Source organism: Melospiza georgiana, chromosome 3 (genome assembly GCF_028018845.1).
Source record: "Melospiza georgiana isolate bMelGeo1 chromosome 3, bMelGeo1.pri, whole genome shotgun sequence".
In the NCBI taxonomy this organism is placed as follows: domain Eukaryota; kingdom Metazoa; phylum Chordata; class Aves; order Passeriformes; family Passerellidae; genus Melospiza; species Melospiza georgiana.
This window is the reverse complement of record NC_080432.1, coordinates 66709905-66733390: the sequence shown is the minus strand read 5'-3', so window position 1 is coordinate 66733390 and position 23486 is coordinate 66709905. Positions and strand designations below refer to the sequence as shown.

The 23486-nt window shown below is 41.0% G+C and overlaps 1 protein-coding gene across 1 annotated transcript in view; it reads left to right on the top strand.

Annotated features, from left to right (window-relative positions):
* The window catches only part of ARID1B (AT-rich interaction domain 1B), a 324972-nt gene that overhangs the window by 210524 nt on the left and 90962 nt on the right, over positions 1 to 23486 (top strand). Inside the window, exon 5 of the mRNA XM_058019477.1 lies at positions 15409 to 15652. Within this exon, the coding sequence (XP_057875460.1) occupies positions 15409 to 15652 (244 nt within the window). The remainder of the gene's footprint in view (positions 1 to 15408; positions 15653 to 23486) is intronic.

The window sequence follows — 23486 nt, the reverse complement described above, 5'->3', positions numbered from 1 at the left end:
TAGCATTGTCTTTTTTTTTTAAATTTGCACATTTGCCAGCAGTATTTCTTTTTTCCTCTCAATCTTTCACTAGGAACAAGCAAAAGATATCTTTTATTTCCTTCATATTTTTACTGCATCTCTTTCTGTACTTCTAAATATAATTCCTCATACCTTTCTTTCCAAAAAAACCCACATAGTGCATTTCAGTATTGAAGAGCACTGGAAGAAAAAGGAAATTTGCAGCTGTTTTAAAACATACATGGCAATGAGTGGATGGAAAAGATGTAACTGGTAGTTTTGCAGTTCCCTGTAAAAATAAATTAAACCACAGATTCCAAAAAGTGAAAGTGGACCTGGGTAATATTTTGCATCATAATTATAGGAGGTCTTAATGTTTCTAATGAAAGTCATTGTGCACATATTGAAGTACTAAGTTGTACCAAAGGCTGGCATGGAGTCGAATAATGAATCCCTTCAACTTCGCAGCTGCTCAGAGTGAGCAGAAGGCAGTCTCTTCTGAGGATGAGCTGTTTGCCCTAGGATGATTGCTGGTTTTGCACCTAGGCTAAAATGCATCTCTTACCATGTGTATCTGCTAAATCGTGGGCTGCTAAAGTGAGCAGAGTAGACATTATGATTTGCACTTTGCTTCCTTTTGTTTTGGACTCAAAGGCCATCCCTAATTGATGGAGGTTTCCTTTACGATGCACTTATTTTCAAATCCATCATGCAGTGCTTCTGCTGCCCCTTGCCTTCGTGATGTGCTGGTCTTTGACCCAGAACTGGTAAATGAACCCTGCAGGGAAATCATTAGAGAATTGGAACGGTTGCAGTGGAGGGACCAAGGGTCAAACCATTACCTCCCTGTAGGACCGTCGACTTAAATTGGACTTCTTGCTTTTCGGAAGCAGGTCAAGTGTCAGGGACGGCTGAAGTGGTCAGGTACAAACTGATACAGATCATGGACACAGTTTGGGGGTTTTAGCTTAAAAAATTAGGGCAACGCAGGATGGACTTAGTCTAATGATGCCTTCTCTATTTCTCTCCTCTTTTCTTCTCTTAAAAAGCAAAATTAAAATCCTGAGGAGTCAATGAGAGCAAACACTCTGACATTAATGTGCTGTTTGTGATCTTTTGGCATTCATAATTTTTTAGAGTAGATGGTTCAACCTTCTTTGTGTTTTCTTGCTGTTTTCTTTGAAAAATAACAAATGATATCTTGTAACAAGAAAATTCCTCCATTCCTCCAATAATTCTTTTGAAGAATATACCTCCTGTTCTATTTCCCCTTTCTCACCTGTTCTTTGCATAATTTTTTATACTCTTAATAAATGTAAAATGACCCTTTTCAGACTGTATAAAATATATATTTTGCACTCCTAGAGGAAAAATACAACAGTAGTGCATCTATGGCAATGAAATATGTTGCTGGATATGACAAAATCATTTAATTTAGAAATTTGACATCCTTTAAATATTTCTATGTTTTCTATAGAAAAATCCAAGCATGTAACTTGTAAAATAAGGTTAAGATATCAAAAGTCCAAAAAAGCTGTGGATGTCATACTACTGAAATATGACCAAAACTGCTGAAGAACCAAATAGATGGTACTAAAAAAAAGAAGAAAAAAAGATGGGTGTGTGAAACTTAAAGTTCTTCTCACTGTGACTTAAAAGTGCTGCAGAGACCCCTGAAAAACATCTTCCTCCTTGTCTCCGTCCACTGCCATTCGTAGCACACAGCAGTTAGTAGGTTTAGGTCACTTTTTAACTTCTGTGAGGAGTTCTCCTTTTCTGAAATAATTATTGAGGCACACAAATTAATCCAAATCTGTGTTTGAGTGAGTGAGCTGAAACCCAGCTCTTCTTTTGAAATGGGTGGCAGAGCAGTGTTTCTACAGAAGTAAATGTGTTTTGACCAGGGAAGATAAATTAATTGCAACGTGTCTGCTACGTAAATGTTTTTAAAATATTAATAAGAAAAAATGAGCAAAGGGAAGAGGCTAGAAACAGAGCAGCATCTCCATGTCTGTGCTTGCAGAAGGGGCTGCTGCCTGCCCTGTGCCCTGGCAGCACCTTGCCTACTGATCAGGTGAGGCTGAGGAACCGACCAGCTGGAAACTGTTGTCCTTTCCTCTATCTCCTTGCACTTGCAGCAGCTCTTTCCCCTGCAGGAGTGTGGAGCCAAGAGGCACAGCCTTGCTGGTGTGCAGAGAGAAGGCTCTTCCCTGGCACCTGCAGCTCTCTGCCTGGCAGAGGCCAGTTTAGGGCCGGCCGTTCGGAGAGCAGTCCTGCGTTCCTGCTGGCACAGGGAGAGAGGGGCTGCTGCCCTCCTGCCAGGGTGGGCTGTGGGCAGAGGGCACACACAGCATGGCCAGCAGCCCCCTGCCCGAGGTACAAAGCCTGCCTCAGCGCAGAGGCCAAAGGGAGTGGGCTGGCAGCCTCTAGAAGTTAAACAGGGAGATTTTTCATTCACAAGGGCCGTTCCAGCAGTTCCTGGTGTTGATAATGATGAATGGTGTGTAATGAAGGGCTGCACAGCTCAGGGAAACAGGTCTTTGAACATGGCTTTGCTGCTGTAATGCATCAGGACTAACAACCCGACTTCCTCTGATAGCAGGTGATGGGGATAGGAAGCAAACTGGAAGGAAAATTGTTTTCCCAAGCTTCTCACAGAAAGCGTGCAAGGCACCAGGATTTTTGCTTGTCAGTCATATAGTTTGCTTTAAAAGGTGAGGATCTGAGTTTATATTAACAATAACGTTGGTCAGATTTTAGGCAATTAGAAAGATACACACAACCATTTAATGTACTGGTACATTGGTGTTCAGTACAGTTCACAAGAGGGAGCAGTATTTTGGGGGGTGGGATAGGCAGGTGAGTAATTACATTCTCTGTCACCTATCTTGTGCTGGAAGGAATGGTGACCAAGAAGTATTTTTCCAATTGCTAGGCATCCCCTGCATAACATAAGGCCTGTTACTTTATTTACTTTTTATTTACTGGCAGTGTTTCCAGGGTTGTGAACCTTTGAGCTTTATTAACATATTTTCATTATTTTTTTAATCCCAAAGTAATAAGTAGAAAATAAAACCTCTCCAGAGATAGCATTGCTGATTTCTTATATTCTGAATATTCTGAAAAGCACTGTATCTGCAACTTGAAATCAGCATGCACTACATGATAGTGTTAATTTATTTCAAATGTGTCTAGTTTTACACAGAGCTTACTTTTCACTCATCTTTATTGGTATGGATATAGGTAAAGGTGGATATGTGTATGGGAGATACGAGGTGTTTTCACTCAGCTGTTTGTTAACCTCTGACAGGTGATGAAGAATCAATATTTGCACTCTCAAAAAACTTTAATTTCCTTTTTTTGCATATTTGTACCCCCAGAGTTACTGTTTCTGGCCCCACTCTGTTTCAAAATTCAGTAAGAAAAGAAAATTAACACTAAATGTCACTTTATAATTGCAGTAATGATCACACAGCTGTGCTTTCCTAGTTGTATAATGCACGTCAGGATCGGTTTAGGAGCTCAGCCTCATTTCCTGGCCAGATGTAATTCTGGTGAGCATTATTACAGTAGTAAGGCTCTCCTCATTCATTATGGCCCTGGTCTCAGGGAGGCCTGCATGGCCTCACAGAGGCCAGCATACAAGGGTGTTGCTGCAGCTCTGGATTAGCTGAGTGCAAGGTTGTGCCAGTGCAGGGTGCGAACGGACAGAGCAGCTGCAGACAGCGCAGCCAGCTCAAGCACATGTGCCCCTGTGTGTGTGAAAAAAAAAAGAATAAAAAATAACTTAGGTGTGCCTTTCTTTCTAATGAAATGTTGTCTTTATTTATGAGCATGAAATTCTGAGGAGGAGCTCTTACACTTAAATGAACCTGTGAGCAGCCCATAGAAAAGCAAGTGCCTGCAGCGCTAATAATGAGAACTGACAAGGCGATCCTGCTGTGTTTATTTATGACCTTCTGCCTTTGTTAGCTCTTGTGAGAAATTCCTCTCTAACCATAACAATATTGCTGGAGCTTGGCACTGCACTGAGGAATCCTACGGTGCCCCGAGGCCGCCCACTGGCGCGGGTACAGCTCGCAACAGATTGGCACAGTTGTTGAAATTTTCATATGTTTTCCCTTTATTTATTTTTTTACTTAATTCATGAGGCTGTTTCTTCCTTTGGTACATTTGTTTGTTCTGACAAGCATCCTTCAGAAGTATTTTGAGACTTTGCAAAGATCTAACTTACTGATTTGCTTTTTCCCCTCTTTTTTGGTGGTCTGTCTAATGAATAACTTAAAGGTTGAATTAAGCTGTGGCTTGATAGTTCCATCAGGTGCATCTTAGAAGTTGTGGTATGCATAGTTGTCTTTTTAAAGAGAGGCAGCAGTGTATAAACAGTGGCCCCATTTGTAGGCTTCAGCATAGAAGACTGAATAGGGAACTGGGACAGGAGCTCAGGCAAAACTGCTGCAAAGCAGCAATGACCTTAGAAGCCATGCAGCAGAACTTTCATATGGTTAAGAACAGTGTTCCTCTCAAGCTGTAACAATTACAAACCATGCCTTGGTACAGATGACTCTTTTTGCATCCTTCTATCAGATGCACTCCCCAAAAACCTTCTTGGCCCAGCTCCCTACGCTGTGTTGCAAAGCTCAGACAGGCATGGAGGATGGAGAATCAGCAATGCATAGGGCTGCACCTGAAGGTCTGGCAGGGCTGAAGTCTCTGCTTCCTCTTGCAAGGACCAGGAAGCAGTTGTTGACTAGAGCTGCAGTTCTTTTGGCTTCCCACAGGGGAAAAGGAGCGGCCAGAGAGGGGAGCAAAGGATCACTGCCTTACAAGATCCTGGGAAACCCTCTTTCAAAGAAGCTTCCAGCTGCAGTTCTTTCTTTTTCCACCACTGTCATTTTACCTGATGTGTTTTTCCACAACATTTATGAATACACTCAAAATTCAGTGCCACAAGAATACAGATCAATGGGGAAAGGAGTCACTTTTTATTGTATTTACAAATATTTTATACACGTGGCTTCCAAGTGCACTGTGGGCTGTGGCACTGCAGTGGTGCTTGCTGGAGGAAGCTGCAGCAGGGATGTAGCCTGGCAGGTGTTGGACAAGGACAGCTGACACCTCAGGGCAGGGGCTGGGTACATACTAAAAGGCAGATGGAAGTGTCCTGCCCAGTAAGGCCCCACCAAGTGATCATCCATTGTGGCAGTCGCATTTTTGAGAACCACAATTGCTGTATACTGGACATCCTACCCATGCTTTCTTGGAATTTTTTCAGCCCACTTTTATTAGCATTGCAAGGAATAGGTATTTCTTGCAATACCAACCTCCCTTAAAGAGAAGGAAAATTTTTGAAGAATGACCAACTACAACCTTTATCTAAAACATGTCAGGACTCCCTATTCCCTATATCATAAGCTGCAACATTGAAGCATGCTCAGGCACACAAAACCCTCAAAATTCCCCATGGATGTTTTTTCTTTGTATGATATAGTAATTAAAGAACCGTAGTAGTTGAACTGTTGGGGTTTTTCGGTAGATTGCTTAGTGCACAGTGTTTAACACTTCTGTAGTGACACATCCATTTGTGTCTCTTCCTTTACTGGATTTCAGGAGTGCACCTGAAATTATGAACCTGTTGGATAATTCAACAGTCAAGACAACCCTGGCATTATCTTACCCTTGAGATACCTCTTCCCATGCCAAAATGGTCCTTAGCACTAGATGGGGAAGAGTATTGGTATTTCAGAATTTTTTCTTAATGCCTGGTTGAAGTGCTACAAGTTATGCTTCCTACTGGGCTAGTCAAGGCATTATTTCAATAAGAAAACTGAAGCCACGACACTTTTCTAGAATTTCAGAAGCCTTTTGAAATTTATATAGAGGTTTCTGAGACTTGAGTTCTACATAAATTTGTTAAAGGTATCATCTCAAAATACCAGATTCCCTGGCCACTTAATTATTTAGCATGCCCAGCAAGCACTGAATTACTGCAAAGAAATGTGAATTCCAGAACTTGGGGTGTTTTGGGAGCCTTGTTCCAGCAGGCACTTGTGAGAAACAATCTGAAAGTTTATTTTCTGCTCTTTGACGGCATGGATTTTATTTTCCCATCTTTTTCCAGGTTACTGGAGAATGTAAATGTGGGAGGGGTTGAGTGAATAGCTCTTGAAGAGTAATTGTTTGGTTTTGCTGCTGTGGTCCACAGACCTCAGAAAGAAGTAAGCAGTTGGAGTGTGTGGCTGGGGGTGAGGAACAAAGCAGAAGCAGAGTGATCACAGCCCCATGCATTTGTGACCATACTGATGATCAGACTACATTCCACTGAGTTACATTTGGTTCAATGAAAATGAAGAGAAAAAGGAACAAGGAGGAGAGGATCTTGCATGAGGATGAGACAATGAGTCTGAAGTGGCAAATTGAGCTAAATTTACTGAGGTAAACCTTATAACACTCATTTCTGCCTGTTACCCCAGTATAACATTGCATATCCAGTATTTTAAATAATACTTAATTAATTAATTAATATTCTGAGGGAAGTTCTCTGAGGGTAGTCACTTTATTCAGTTCCTTGAAAAGGTTGTCTTTACAATATTTATCAGTCTTTTTGATGTATACATTTTTCTCCTCTCTGATTCAAGAGGAAGAGATGGAAAGTTAACAGAGCACCTGTGTTTTTGAAGTTTAAGATGTGTCTGGGGCTTATTTACCATCTCATTGAATTGTGGTATTTGGTTACAGGGTGTTGAGGGAGAGAGAAGAAAGAGACGCGGTATGATGCATGCACAAGCCCTAAGCTAATGAAAAACTATGTTTTGTAGATCCTTATTCCCACGGTAACCTGCTGGGACAGACTTTTTTATCAAACCATAACTCTACAAAGGGTATTAATATGAAAAAAAAAAAAAGAAAAAAAAGGCAAGTGCTGTGGATCAAGAGTTTTTAAACCTTGGGCATACAGGTGTATTGGTTCAATGCATTGTTTAAGCCCTTTATCGTGCTCCATGCATAGGTGTCCTTGGGCTGGCAGAGCAGCTCACTTGTTATCAACTTGCTAATTTACTGTGGCATGACAATATCTCCTTTCAGTGATCAGTGGGCACTTGGTTGTTGGACCAACATTTTATTCTCTCAGCGGCAGCCTCCAAATCAGATAGTATTGTAGGTCCAAAGTTACAAGCACAGTTAGTGCCTTCTGGATGCCATGTGGGATGGGATAGTCTGAGAAGCACATGTAGAAAGATGTCAATTAATAGTTGCAAAATAGGTGTGTTGTGACTCAGGGTATGTCTGTAGTAGTAAACAGTAAGGTACATGCAGCCACATGAGGTTGTGTGGTCATGTTCAAAGGGCTTCTCCTATGGGAGGTGCCCAGCACAGACCTATTGAGAATCTCTGCACTGCAGTCTCTGGGTGTGTCCAGATGAGGCATGGTGTGAATTTTACCACATCACATGTTATGGTATTCTGAAGTTTTGTTTGTTCCTTTCTGCTTGAGCCACACCTGCATAATATCGGATTTTTGAATACATAGTCTCAAAGACAGATGGTCTATGTCTGACTGAATGTGCTGCAAGTTTCCCAAGTATGATGGCCAGAGTAAATGGAATAAAGGGAGTAAGCAGTACTTTCTAATGCATATTGCTGCTGCTCTTGCTGAAATGTTTGGTCTCTTTCAGATCTACCAACCCATATGTTCTATTAATAATGTCTAGTTCCTTTTCATATGCCTTTGCTCAAATCCGTGTTTCTCTTTCCTGTGATTTGGTACTCCTTCCTTACTTAGTCTGATTTCTTCCTACATCAGCTGTGAAAGTAGAGTAAGTAGGTAATGGGAGGAGGAGTAGCAGCTACATGGTGTTTTCCCTGTGGCTTTTTGATGCTGAATTCAGCATGGCCAGAAGCACAGCCAGGAGAGCAGTCTGGGCTGGTGAGCAGGGTGGTCATGCAGTGTCCATTCAGGTTAAACATCAGGATGGCATCACTAGGCTTGCTGCATAAAGGGAGAAGGATAGTGATCCCCAAAAGAACAAGTTCCAGAGAGCTTGAAAGATTTTGGGTCAGTACATGGTTTGCTTAATTCAGCTTCTTCTCTGTTTTATTCTGCCAATTTAGTCTGTCTTATCCCTATGGACGCAACTGTAGGCTACATGATCTAGAAAATGGTTGTAATATGAAGAGAAACAAAAAAGGAAAGTTGTTACATCTCACCTCACTGTTCTTTATATGAAAAACCCTCTAGGTTTAACAGAAGGAATTTCATGTTTGGGAGTGGTTAAGTTTGGTACTATGCATGGGAAGTAGTATGAATAAACTGAATTTTATTAGATTGCTGTTATGCAAACACAACTTTTCTTTCCTCTTCATTGGGGCAATTTGTTGTGGTTTTCATTGATTTGGTTGTTTTAAAGGTTGATGGTTTATCGATGATAAATGACTGATGCTGTAGCTACAAGAGTTGTTAGCTGAGAATTTTTCTTTGCTACAGTACTGAAGAAACAAATTACTCCTAAGGGTTTGTGGCTTTTTGTTTTTAAATTTTATTTCCCGAAATTCTATGTGCTAAGCATTCTGCTTCAGAGATAAACAGGGAAGTTTGTACCTTGAGAGATGCCGTGTTACTGTTTTTCTGTTCTGGAGATTTACTGTTTATTTTCAATATTAAAAAGTATCCTTGTCTGACAGGCTGTGTGTCCTCTGCTTTACAGTCCTTGTCAGACTTTGTCAATTTGCTTTGATGGCACATGGGTCATTAGTATTTATCATTTCATACACAGGAGTCGTTGTTTATAAACCAGTGAATTTTTGCCTTTAGGTTACTTGATGCAGCTGTAGGACTCAGGAGCCCCTTCCTGGTAGCAGCCAGGGAGCTGCAGACCCTGCAGTGAGTGGCACTTGGCACTGGCAGGGGGAGTGTGGCTGGTGGGGCCTTCATCTTCATCAGTTTTGAATTCCTAGATGCCCCAAGCTGGTTTTGGTGTAAAGCTCTTGTCTGGACAAGCAAGTAACATCCCATTATGGATCATTTTATACACAGAAATGTGATTGTATCCATCCTAGCAACTTCTTCTCATCCCATGTGTGACAGATATGGGCAAGTCACGTTCTGTTCTTGGATTCCTGTATCCCTAGGTCAACAACTTTTATTTTTAGGTAAGGTTGTCTTACAAAAAACAATCCTTTGCAGTAAAAAATTACTCTTTCTTTGAATTAACAAGTCTTTTGCTTAGCAATTATGTAGTAAGCTGTGATTTGAATCTGTTTTTCCAACGAGATAACTTCTTGAAGACTGATCTAATTCCAGGATCTCATAGATTGGAAGGACATCAGACAGGGCACTGGCACTGTGTTGTTTGATTGCACTTCTTCTTGGTTGCTTGAGTGAATATAGGGCTTTTGGGGGAAAGATTTTTGCATCCTCAGGGACTTGCCTGTAAAACTTCTCAGAGAAAATACTTGATACTGATCAGAGAGAGTACTTGCAGCACAGTTCAGTAACCCAAGTTATTTTGGGAAGCATATGAGGTCCACAGAATGAAGGGAATATATTTAGCAAGTGGTGCATTGTCAATAAATTTAGTGCAAGACACTAATGTTTTGATCATATACTTAGAATTCCCTTCCTTTAGAGTATTCTATTAATAGTTTGTGACATAGAGGTTAAAATTAAAAATCTATTTAAAAACACTGAAACATACGGTAAGTGGAATTAAGTAAGATTTCTAGGTAACGCGAGTATCATAAGAAGTACCTCTGCCTAGCTGTTGTCAAAGTTTGTGTTTGTCTTGCAAGTGGAATAAGCCCTGTCAATAGAAATCAAGCTTTTTCCTCAGGGAAGTGTTTGTACTGGAAGTGGTCTTCCCTACTTTTCCTACTGCAGACCTTGATTTAACAAGATTCAGAGAATGAACCTTGTTTTCCCACAGAATTAATTTCAGTAAGGCATGTAAAAGGGATTTTGGCAGAAATGTAATGGCAGCCCTGCTGTCTCCTGATAAACAATTTTTTAAGGATGTGTGTTAGGTACATTTTTTTTGCTTAAATGAGGGTTATTATGCAGCTGGTGTGGAAGGAAGATACCCATGTTGGGGGTGGCAGCCTTTGAAAAGAGAAGGATTTTCCACGTGGTCCCAGTCGTTGCTGCGCCCGTGCGTTTTTCCGGTTGCGTAGGCGCTGGGAGGCTGTTAGCTCGCTCGCTGCCTCCACAATGTGACCAGCAGGGCCTTTGGAAGACTTCTTGAAACATGCTATTATAGGCTGCTTTGTGATGAAAAGAGGTCTTACAAATATCTTGAAATTTAAGCAGAGCTATTGTGGGTTTTCCTTTTGTGTACATATGTGTGTTTGTCAGCCAAATCATTTGTTCAAAGTTAATCTCAATTACAGAGCATATTGTTCATAATCCCCCATGGCTCCAAAACAATAGCAGAGTGTATGTCTGTTTGAATATATATTTACATACTTACATGTGAAATATGTTTGCTTGTATATATAATTTTGCTTCTAAAGTGGTGATTCATGTTAAAGAGATGGATATTTCATGCAAGATTGTGTTTTTTGAGCAGCACCATCCTAGGGAAATACTGCAGGAAGGCCTGAATGGAATGAGCAGCCTTTGATCCTGCAGCCAGTCAGTTGATGCAGTTCCCTACGTGCAGTGCTGGGATTCATCCCAGCACAGTGGATGGTAGGGTAGAGTGGGGTGTTCAGCTACTTGGAGACAGTAAGGTTTTGTGTGTCTTTAATTTTAATATCTATGTCTTCTATTTTAATATCTCTGCTTTTCTTCTACTCCCTAAGCATAAAGGAACTGGTAGGCAAGAGTTGGAAAATTTAAATAAGTCACAGGTTGTATGTGCTCTGCATAATCCCCACCAGAGAGCCCCAAACTGCAGTAACTTCCTAGAGAACTTGGGCTGTGATTTAGTGGCGTAGGAGCTCCATTAGCAAGGTGCCCCACATTTTCTCCTTCTGCTGATTTCAGAGAAGGTGCTCATCCTTTTATAACTGTAAGTATTTAGCAAGGGATTCCCTTAAAATCTTGGTTTGTATCTGCTGAAACATTGCTAAGCAAAGCTTGCAACTGCACAAAGTATTTCCAGTGTAAATTTTTGTTCTGCAGGGAATGCTGTAGTCCTGTCACAGTTGGTGTGTAAAATTGTGGTGGTATTGCTGAGCTACTGTAGTCTCCCTATTGCTGTTTATTGGATCTAGATGTGTTCCTCGAGTAATTAATGTTATTATATTATATATGGGTGTTTGTAGGGTTTTTTTTCCCGTGGTCTCTTTGTAGTTTTGTGTTTCCTGGCTCTGGATAAACAGTTTGCTCCCTTCTACCCCTTGCTCAGCTCTTGTTCTTGTCAGATGGACAAGAAAAAAAGTCGTGCATAGGTGGAAGGTGAGGCTAGAACTGAAGACAGTTGAAGATAAACACTTTGCTTAAAGAGATCAATCCTGCACGGGGACATTTCAGTTTGTAATCAAAGTATTATGCAGAAATGAACTTTGAAAGCTGGTTAGGATGTCTGGGATAATACAGGATATAAAGGTAAAATAGTACAGAATTGTAATACATATTTGTAATGGGAGGGAGAAAGAAAATATTTTGTCTTTCATTTTTTCTAAGATTTTATGTCAGATTTGAAAATATAGTCATAACAATACCATAGATAGGAATAATAAGATTGCTCTACAAGAAACACAAGACTACTGGTAATTTTAAACTTGCTAGATTTAACTAGAAGAAATGAGTGCTTTCCAGAAAAAGCCTCTGAAAAGAGGCAGAATTTAAGGCATGCCTTAGGGTATGGGGACTTCAGGCCCTTAAAAGAATCCCAGCAATTACCTAACCTGCCAACTTTCCAACAAGATAAATGGAAGCACTGTAGCTTGAAGGTGCCTTGGTTTGAATGAGATGCAGTAAGTAAGGTCTCTCTGTTCTTTACAGGCATCATAGATCTGATACTACTTATAAAAGAAGAATAGACTTGGTGCCCTGCTGACTAAATTGTCCTCTAGAGGAGTATTAGTTACAGAGCTTCTTTGTTAACTAGGCTGTATGCTTAAACCTCTGTGAATTTCTCCTATTAGCAGGCTTCCTAATGGCTTTACATGTAGATATGCTAAGTAATTGCAAGTGTATCCATGTAATTGACATATACAATGTGTATGTGTATACTGTTTGATATATAAATAAATGTTTGTGATGTGAAATTTGCACAACTTCACTACGGTTCTGTTAAAATGAGGCAAAAGAAAGCATTAAAATGCTGATAATAGAGCAGAAGTCAACTTTCTGTTCTCCTTTCTGTCCAGGTGCTTCACATAAAGTCTTTCTTCTCTTTAATTTCACAATTAGCTTCTTTATTTAAGAGAGGTGATTCTAAAGCCTCTGTATGCTGCAAGTTTCCCGGTTGCTTGCTTGCTTGCTCAGGCTTTCCACATTAGAAAACTAGGAAAGGCCTTGAAGTGTGTGTTAACAGAAAAGAAAAACAATAAAATCAAAACACACAACCCATATCCCCCCCCAAACAAATTAAAAAACCCAAACCACCCTGTACAAAACAGCTGATATTTCTTATTTTAGCCCACTTGAAGACAATGTAGGAGATTGCGTTGCACAGCCCAGACTTCTAGATAGGTAACAATCTTCTGTGCCATCCTGAGATCAACCTCTTTCTCCATTCTCTTCATGTGTCTGATGAGTGAACATTATTATTGCATCTTGAGCAGATACACTGATTGTAAAGTTCCCCATTCCTGGGAGAAAATCCCACCTGGCGCGTGCAAAGCCCTGTGGGTGTGCTGTGCCTGCCAGGCTGCTCCCTCCCTCAGCCTGCACTGCTTCAGGGTGGTGGCATGGCTTGGCAATTTAAATAGGCTGGTGTCTTGCAAGTTTTCTCTTCCTTTTCCACCTCGGTGAAGGAGTTTCATCAGGTGAGTGAAGTTGTTCCTGGAAAGCAGGCACTCAGGAAGAGGCCTGGGACTCTTCCAGTTGTTCTGCTCTTGTGGAAGGCTGGAGAAATCTCTGAAGGCTGGAGAAATCCTGTGACCTGACAGGAAAAGTGAACTTCAGTTCCATCCTGAAGTTTTGCCTTAGCCTGTGAACAGCAGATAATTTCATCAAGGACTGTGCTAATTTTTTCATGGCTTTTCCATTATCCTGGCAAATTTGTTTTTTTCAAGTACTTTGGTTTGCCAACACAAATGAAAGCTTTACTCCACACACCCTTTTAAAACCTTTGTTATTCTAAACATAAACCTATGTGCTTTCTATATCTTCTGTCAGTTATGTGCCTATCTGTTTTTTAGACAGAATTTATATTCCTTTAGAATAGGCTCTATTCTGCAACATTCAGTTTTCAGAGGTTTTTTATATGCTTTTCAGCAGCATTTGTTTTATCAGCACTTCCTGCAGCATTTGTTACACATGACGACAGCAGCGATTTGATTCCATTTAGAAAAACACCATATTATGTATGGAAAAGCAGTAATTGCTTACCTGTTTGCCAAATACATTCTACTGTGAAAAATTTCTACTGTTGCTCTATGCAGTACCAAGCACTGTTATTTCTTGTTTACATTTTCTGCAGTTGATAGTTCCAAAAAACACCAATGAAAATAGTTTTTTGCCCACTTCATAATTAAATTTCCATTTTACGGGTTTGGAAGTCTACTCTTGAGTGAATGCAGCATCTACAACATAGACTGAAGTTTTGGCCTTAATTTTTGCTTTTCATGTGCCTCATGGCATACATGTACAGTTTCATGCTTGTCAGAAAAAGCAAAATTTAACTGTGGTGAGAGTTGTTCTTGAAGTATTTGTGGGAACTCCTCTGAAATAAGGCCTGCAAGATGCCCTGCAGAGAGCTGAGTTGGGTGGTTTGTATTCCCTGCCCTTATGGACAAGGAGGAATAAAGGGTAGCATTGCACAAGGAGGAGCAACAGGCAGCATTCTACAGCCTCTGGTGAGTGTTAGCAGTGCTTCAGCTGTTACTCCTCCTGTCCTGTCTGTTAGGGAACCTGGCTTTGAGCCTCCCTTGCAATGGAGGCAGCCATCATTGGGCAGGATTCTAACTCACACCGTGTGAGATCTGTCCCTGTTCTGTCACTTCTAAAAAACTTCATTTTTGTTATGAAAATCAGGCAGCACTAAGGCTCTGCTTCCTTTGCTCTTTGCTCAGGCAGAACCCAATTCTTTTTGTGCTATTTGGACAAGGGGTCGTGCTGTCTGTACTGCAACCACTTGTATGAGCCAAACCAACGAAGTCAGGATGAGTCAAAGTAATGCACCCTGTCATGCCAGTTATTTCAAGTCTCAGGGGTCATTTCATTACCTGATCTATATGTGAGGTAGATCCATGCCACTTTTTTGAGCTTTAATTTGCTAATAGAAATAGCAACAAAGTAACCTGTTCCTCATGACCTGCCAATAGCTACAGAAGCATAGCAATATTGGCACCTTTTGGTTTGTATGAGGTTTTTCTGTGATGCTTGGGAATTAACATTTTTTCTGACAGTTGGGGAGCATGTGCTTGCTTTGTTACAGCATTCTTGGTTTTTCATATCTGATCTTAAAATTATTTAAAACCCCTAATTACTCCCACACATTCAGAGACCAGTATAACTTCTGTGTTACAGCTTGAGGGAATATGTCCAGCAGTTCATAGTTAGAATTCAAATGTGCTGTGACCTACAGAGGAAATTTCTCATTGAAAATGCAGCAGTTATGAGCTGAAATGGAGTAACTGTTTAGCAGCGTATTGAGATGAAATTGAATCGAACCTGTGAGCTGTACATTGGTGTTTGGTGGAAATGGAGAAGCAGCAGAATACAGTTCTTGTATTGCTCCTTGTTCCTTGGTGGCCAGCGGATCCAGTGCTGCTGCTGAGGGCAGGGCCTCTTCTCACTCCTTGTTGCAAGGCAAAGGACCTGCAAGGGAGTGTTACAGAGCTGTGTATTTTACACTCTTCTCTCATTGTAGGGGTTTAGAGTGAAGTGTATGAGCTGTGATTGTAATGGTAGCAAACCCCAAAATTAAATACTGTGTGAAAGTGAAACTGATGTATCATTTTCGTTAGTTTTGGTATGCTCAGGCAGCATTTGTGGGATTAATTTTGAAAGCTTAATCCAGATGGAAAAGGTTAAATTCAATGCTGAATGAATTTGGTTCCAATTCATTTGTTGCCCTTGCTTGCTCTTTTTCTCAAAAGAATTAGAGATTAAGCAGAGAATTGTGCACACCGTCCTTGTTTTCTGACATAATTTAACTATGTGTTAAATGTTAAAGACAACCTCTCAGTTATCTGCTGCAATAAGTAAACAAATGAATCTATTGCCATGCCAGCTCTTGAGTCCTGTGGCCTGAGTATTCATGCAAGCACTTATGGTCATTTTTCCTTTTTGCTCAGGATTTATCTGGATCCATTGACGACTTGCCGACTGGAACTGAAGCAACCCTGAGCTCAGCTGTCAGCGCGTCAGGCTCCACGAGCAGCCAAGGGGAGCAGAGCAACCCTGCACAGTCTCCGTTTTCCCCTCATGCTTCTCCACATCTCTCTGGCATCCCTGGGGGCCCATCGCCTTCCCCTGTAGGCTCACCTGTTGGAAGCAACCAGTCAAGATCTGGTCCCATTTCTCCAGCGAGTATTCCAGGTAAGTTTGTTCTAGCAAACAAAATTAAACCAATTGATAGGTTTATTAAATACATAAATAAATACTCCCATATTCCAAACTAACTTATTTTCTGAGAATCCTGCATTTTCAGGGCCTTTTTCTGAAAAAAAAATGCATACTTAAAGCAAAAGTAAATTCAATCTAAACTTCAGCTACCAAGACTTCAGAAAGCTCAAAATTCTGAACTTGACTCCACATAGGTTCGATAAATGTCTTTATCACCAACCAATGTGAATGTGAATACTTAATTGTAGTTTTTGTATTTGCTTTGTGTATCATTTGTCACATACTTCTCTTGATTATTTACAGTCCTTCTTTTGTTCTAACTGTGTATTTTTGTTGGGTTTGGCTGTTGAGCTTGAATGGTGGTTACAGACCTGCAGGTTGAGGCAGAAATTTTCTAACTCTGTATTGTGGCAATGTGATTTTTGACATGAATACAGAATATTGTATGAGATATTTCTTAATATTTGCAAAAACTAGCAAGTTACTTGGGATTCAGCCCCATCAGTAGTAATTGGAATACCAGTGGCAGGATTGATGCTCGCTCTCTTATGCAATTTAGAGTATGACACACAATCATGTATATTCAGAAATTTGTGGAAATCTGTTAAGATACCCAGAAGAAAAAAATGGCATACATTAATTTCAGTTCTTACCTTATCCCTACCCATCTGGCATGTTACTTATTCCAGAGGGTCAGGCAGCAATTTGTATTTAGTATTCCAGGTGAGTTCATTCTCTTTCCGACGCTCAAGTTTTTTATTATCTTCTGACATTTTGAATACTAGGGGAATTCCTAGGAGTAGGAGAGTGCTGACATTACCCTGGGGATAACATCAGTTGCTGACAAAACTGCAAAATAATAAACATGGACCTCAGTTAAAAGAAACAAAAGCAGAGGTGCCTTTTTCTTAGGTGATTTGAGTGTTGTTGTAAACCAAATGCTGGTTAAAATTCAGAGAGTAGAATGTGTTTTGGTATTTGATACAAAGGTATCTGTGTAAAGTGTTCCTGCCTGTTTGTCTGCAGAGGTTAAACTAGATAAGCGGAGGGAAGTAAGCTCAGTGCACACAGGAATGTTTAGTACTAAATGTGGCCTGAGCATGTTGAGCCCTGATGCTGTGCATGCCCTGCAGTTATTTCATACCTCTACAGCCATTCTGACTGGCAGCACATGCTCAGGTGGAGCAGGAATTGTGGGGACAGCATTATATGCAGTGTGGTAGCTTTGTATTTCCAAGGTGGTTCGCATTGTTTTTGGTGTAGAAATCCACCTCTGTTGTTGAGTGAAGCCAGATAGTCCACCTGGCTGGAAAGGTAACATTTTGCCACAGTCAGATTCAGGTGAGTAAATTGATTGGCATTTTAGCAGCTTGGTTGCTGAATGGGGAAAAAACGTTGTGACGCTGAAAATAGCTTTATTGTAGCCATGATATGTAAGGATGAGCATGAGTGTGTAGGGGAGAGTAATAACTTTTATGAAACCACCTCATCCCCATGGGGTAAAAATAGAAGGTATGTGGGCTCAGAGGTCAGGGTCAGAGTCAGAGTCACTTTATCGTTTCAGATGAGCCCCAAAAGCTCATTTTGTAACTCACCTAGTGAAAAGCATTGTCTCTACATACAAACTGTGCCACCATTTTGCACAGTGGTTTTCTGGTCTGCTGCAGTAACACAAAAGCAATTCTTTCTCAGGAACGATTTTTATGAATGGTGCTAAATCAAAATCACCCTGCACTGTTTCCCTGTCATAGACAAGCTTCTGGTCTCTGCAGCTCTTGCTAAAGGTGAACTCCCAGACGTGAGCTAAGGCAGCGCTCTCCAGAGGGCAGCCGGGCAGCTGCGGTACCATCGCTGCTGCTGCTGCTGCTGCTGCTGCTGCTGTTTCTCGAGCTGCAAAGAGAGAAGCAAGGCTGCTGTTTAAAGGCCTGTGGTAGAGGAATGCTGCTGGGTGCTGGGGCTTTCAAGCCGTATGAATTAGACTGTGATTTCACCTAAGTGTGTTCACACCATTGTTCTTCATTACAAGGACTCTGGTAGCTTTTATCATCAGCTGCATTCATGAGACCCTAAGAAAAAGTATCACAGAGCTTGTTTGCATTTCTGTGGCTGTTTGCAGCAGTCAGGTTGTAGACGTTTTTAAACATAGATTGTGTAGTACAGCACCTTGCCTTTAGTAATTTTGTTCTCTGCTATTTTCTTCTCCGTTCTCACCCTACCCTTGTTTGTTCTGACCTCATTCCTCTCCTATTACCTCCTGCGATGTTGTGCCACAGTTTCTCAATGTGACATAGATTGGCTCTTTCAATCATTCTCTCTCCAGCAAGTCATTGTAAAATGAGCAGCTGTTGTGTTGCTGATAGCTATAGCTAGGGAAAGCCAAAATGTTGCAGGGGGTTCTTGGTGGGAAGACCGTTAAAATAAAGGTGTTGCTTTCCCAGGGTTTACTGGAAGAGAAGCGTCCTTTTCCCAATGGCTCCTTCCTTGCAACAAAATTGAAAACTAATTTAACATCAAAAGGGCAGACAAACAAACAGCCCCCTATTAAACCTCCCAAATGGCTGATTCTCTTCCACTGCCTGTTTAAGTTGTCTCCGCACCCCTCTGCAATCCTGTCACCCTGCATTGCTTTCTGCTGCACGCCACAAATTTCACAGGAACAGCCTGGCACAGGCAGCACTGACATTGGCACGTCCCTAGCTCAGTGGGCATTTCCTTCCTGTGCTCTCTGAAATACTGGATGGATATTTTGTGTGGTAAGTGGCACATGCATATAGAGCCTTTGTTTCCATTCACATTACCAGAATAGACCAGGGAGATTAACTCCTAAGAGCAGAAAAAGCAATTCTGATGGATTTTTTTCAGAAAGGTAGTTTTCTCTCAAAATCAGACGACGTCTTGTTCAGATGTATGTTCATTACAGGGCTGAAATACTACTTGTCTGTGATTTCTACTGATTCAATACGACATTAAGATTTCCTATTAAGTAGATCATTATTCTGTTTTGCCAGAAATCCTGAACTCTTTATTTTGTAGCCATCTTTATAATTAGGGTACATATTCTTCCAAAGAACGAGATGTGATGCCCCGCACTGCTTTGGGTCTTGAACTGTGCCTTATTCAACCCTAAACCATTAGTGGAAGCTGACGCAGCATATATCAAAATGCACTGCTGTTGCCAGAAGATTTAGTGGCTGTTAATTTCACTTTTTTCTTTTTTTTTCCCCTTTCCCTCCTGCTCTAACAATTCCAGTTTACTAACAAAGCAAAAATGTAAATAAGCTAAGCTCCCCTTTCTCCCCCCCATCCCCAATTTTGATCTCACTGGCCAAAGGCTTTTGTCAGCTCTTTCTCCCTTGCGGTGTAAGCAGCAGATTTTTTTTAATATTAAGAGTTCTGTGAAAGATTGCTGATAGGCCAGGAATCCCTTAACCCATGATGGACAAGCAGATTTTGTACAAGATTCTATTATTTTTAAACCCCTACAGCAATTTTTATCTCTATAGAGGAGAAGGGTATGCCATGCTAAAAATGAGTAGCAAATGCTGCCTTTAGAAATACATTATTTTTTTCACGTGGATTGGTATTTTGACTTCAGTTACATAGATCAGTATTTTGACTTGTGCTTTTAAGACATTCCATGTACTTTCTGAAGAAACAAGTTTATTTTCACTCTGTTAAGCTTCAATTACATTGTTGTTTTTATTACAATTGTTGTCTCCTTTCACTGAGGAACTTGGACACATGAATTTGCAATTTTCGGAAAGAGATCCATTTGTGGATACTCTGGTTTAGGAGTATTATTGCCAGGCTTCTTAATTTTTGCTAACCAGTCAGTATCCTCCTCTGTTTAAAAATACCCAAAATTTTAATTGTGATAATTATGTGAATCAATAGATGTAATCCGTTCAGTGTTGAACTCTACTCTCTGCAAACCTGGAGGTCTTTCACACCTAGCTGGCTTGAAATCCAGGATCCATCAGAATTACAGCATTACAGCCAGCACTCCAGGCAAAAAAGAGGAGCAAGAGGGAAATGGGATACGCAGATGGAACAGTAACAGGACATCTTGTCTTGGTGTGCTTGTTAGTCAGTGTGTGTGACTAAAATGCTGCGAGAAGAGAAACATGAGGAGCAGTCTATCATAGTCCAAAGGGACATTTTACTGCAAGAATCTGAATAGGAGTGATGATTTCTTTTATGCCTTATAAAAGAGAAGCCTACCTGTTGAACCAGTTTCCAGAAGATACTATAGTAAAACAATAGTTTTACTGTAGATCTTGTTTTTGAAAAGAATTTGGGAAAATATTTTCCTTGGGATTGAGCTATTCTACATACTTACCCTGTGAACCACCACTATTTTGTATATTATATGACGTGCACCTCTTTTAAATATTTTTGAGGGAGAGAAGACTACCATCTGAAAGTGACACTGGTTAATGTCTTTGTGGGTGATACGGACAGTGGGATCAAACACACCCCCAGCGAGTTTGCCGATGGCACAAAGCTGTGCAGGGCAGCTGACACACAGAGGGAGGGGATGGCATCCAGAGGGACCTGGGCAGGCTTCAGAGGTGGGACTGTGGGAGCCTCATGAAGTTCAGCAAGGCCAAGCAGAAGGTCAGCACCTGGGTCAGGGCAATCCCAACAGATACAAACTGGGCAGAGAATGGATTGAGAGCAGCCCTGAGAAGGACTTGGGGGTGTTTGAGGAGGAGAAGCTCAGCAAGACTCAGCAATGTGCACTTGCAGCCCAGAGAGGCAACCTTTAGCATCAAAACCAGTGCGGCCAGCAGGGTGAGGGAGGGGATTCTGCCCCTCTGCTCTGCTCTGCTCTGGTGAGACCCCACCTGAAGTTCTGCATCCAGCTCTGGGGTCCCCAACACAAGCAGACCCTAAGTTGGAGCAGATCCAGGGAAGGGCCACAAAGGTGGTGAGAGAGCTGGAGCACCTCTTCTGGAAGACAGCTTGAGAGAACTGAGGTTTTTTGGTTTTGTTTTTTTGACAAGGAGAAGGCTCCAGGGAGACCTTATGGCAGGCAGCCTTTCAGCACTTACAGGTGGCTTACAGGAAGGCTGGAGAGGAACTGTTTAACAGGACACGAGTAACAGGTCCAGGGGGAATGGCTTTGAACTGAAAGGAGGTTAATATTAGACATTGGGAAGAAGTTCTTCACTGTAAGAGTAGTGAGGCACTGGAACAGGTTGCCCAGAGAATCTGTCAATGCCCCATCCCTAGAAGTGTTCCAAGCCAGGTTGGATGAGGCTTTGAGCAACCTGGTCTAGTGGAAGGTGTCCCTGCCCATAACAGGGGGGAGGAGAGTTGGAACCAGACAAACTTTAAGATCCCTTCCAACACAAACAAATGTATGAATCTATTAATTTGTAATACTATGCTTTTTGTTGAAGTTTCAAATACCCTAAAGAAATTGCAAAATAAGAGGGGATTATATCCTTGTAAAATGGATATGATCCCCCTGTCTAGAAAGATTATTTTAACACATCTATCAATGTTTCTCCCTTGGCTTCTCCGGAGGCAAAAATATTGCAACAGCTTGTTGCAAGGAAGATGCATGCTGTTCATTGGCATCCAGACCAGAAAAAAACCAAAACACAAAATGCCATTGACGTAGCTATGTTCTTAATCACTTCTAGTGCACAAAACATCTAATCAGCAGTTTTGCAAATCTAGCATGCTTATAAATGAAATATGTGAATGTTTCACATAGTAGTAGTTTAAAAGCCTTTCTTTTGAATGATTTGTACAACATTTAGAGTGTTTCTATCTTTCAAAGGATGAAAAAATAAGCAAATTGTAAAGTGCTGTAGCTCAAGGCATTGCTTCTAGCACAGGGAGCATCCAGCCTGTGATACCTATTAGAATTCAGTCCAGGTCACAACTGATGAATAATCTGTTGTCTCAAGGCTTCATGAAATAACTAAATAGTCTCAATCAGGTTTTGTGAGAAAACACTATGCAGCAAAAGGCACTATAAAAACTCCTGTCATACTTGCAACGTTGCCAGAGATCAAGGAGGTGTCCTTCTCTGCAGAGGTGGTCTTTCCAGAACAGGTGCAGGAGATGAAAAGAGACAGAGACACGCTGTTCAAGTTCCTCCTGTTCAGTTTTCATGATGACAGAGGGTTTCATTTTCCACAGGCATCAACCTGCTGTTTTTTATTGGCCCAAAGTTAAGTATCAGATAGAAAAACAGTAAATCCCCCCAAAAAAGCATGCCCTGGGTGGTTACTTTTTATGGGTAGTTTATGGGGTTTAGTTTTAAGTGGTTTCACTTGCTTAATATCTGGTGGGTCAATGCTTATAATTCTCAGTCACACATTGCAGTTTTAGTGTTTAATTGCTGTCTTAAGCCAGTGCCAAACATTTCTGCCCTATGGACTGAACACCCTGAAGGATCCGGCGCTGAGAGTTGTCCAGCACCCTCCCCCAGATGGCCAGATCAGTGGTGTTCACATCCCCATATCTGTGCTCTGCCCCATATCAGGTTTGTCCTCTTTGCTGATTCCTGCCAGGCCTGCTTCCACCATCCTGGCAATGGCTGAGCAGCCCCCATGGCGGGGCATCTGCTGCTGTGGACACTGTGGCAGCAAATGTACACAGGCCACTTCTTGTAGCTCTGTGAGTCACTGGTAGCACCCTGCTGGTACAAATCCATCTAGAGTATGAAGGCTGTTGAAATCCAATTAACATATTTGCATAATTATGCATGTGCTCTGCTTCACGTAACAAAATTCAAATATACTTAACCACAGTGGCCAAGATTTGACAGGTATGTTTGTTGTTAGTTTTAGCTGCATGTTCTAAGGCCATCCTTGGACAGCTACAGTTTACATTTGATCATTAACTATGCATTTCTTTATAACTTTTTTTTCTCAACCCACTTATGTTTTTGTCAAGAAATTTAAAGTAGTGTGTGTTTGGTTTTGAATGTTTGGGGGTTTTTACTCTGTCATTATTTGGCTACACAAATGTAGATTGTCTCTCTTTATTGGCGTTGGCAAATAGGGCATTAATTTGTGTTTTATCATAAAATAAAAGGTTGTCTCTCACTCCCTTGTCCCTTGCAATACTAAGCAGTGATTAATGAGCGAATGGGAAAAGTCTCTCACATCTCCATCAGTGTGTTTTTGTTGTTGTTGACAGATGGTTGTTATACCTAGATAAAATAAAGAATAAATGTCATAAGGTATTTGGTTTCTGTGATGGGATAGGCTGCTGCAGTTTTCACTTTTTCAGTGAACTATGTATCACTGCCGTGAGAGATATTTAAAGTGGCCTTCATGCTTCATAGTTAGTGTCAGACTTGACTAGACAGATACGTGGTGTGTCCCTCCTTCGAAGAAGGAGTCTGCAATTGCAAATATGGCTTGAATTAATTCTGTGTCTCAAAAGAAGAACATTTTCACTACCTCCAGATAATAATTTTTTTAAAAATTAATGAAAAACGAGATATCCTTTCTCCTCCTTAGAGACAAAATTCATGTGACTGGAACTGCGACTTGAAAGATTTGAACAGCCCTTTGACAGCATCGCTCTGTAGGTAGATGCAGAAGTCAAATTGCAAAGTGGGTTTTTAGAAAGCAAACACAAAAGAACAATTCACTCTGTCGGCAAGCTTTTCTGTGTTTTCCCCATTTTCAGATAACAGTGGACTCAAATTATTGTGATGTGTTGATTGATTACAGCCGTTAAGTTTCTTAGTAATCAGTTTCATCACTTATTCTCAATTCACGCTTGCACCTTTGATTTCTCTTCCACAACAGGGTGATGTGGGTTGTCGTTGACTAAT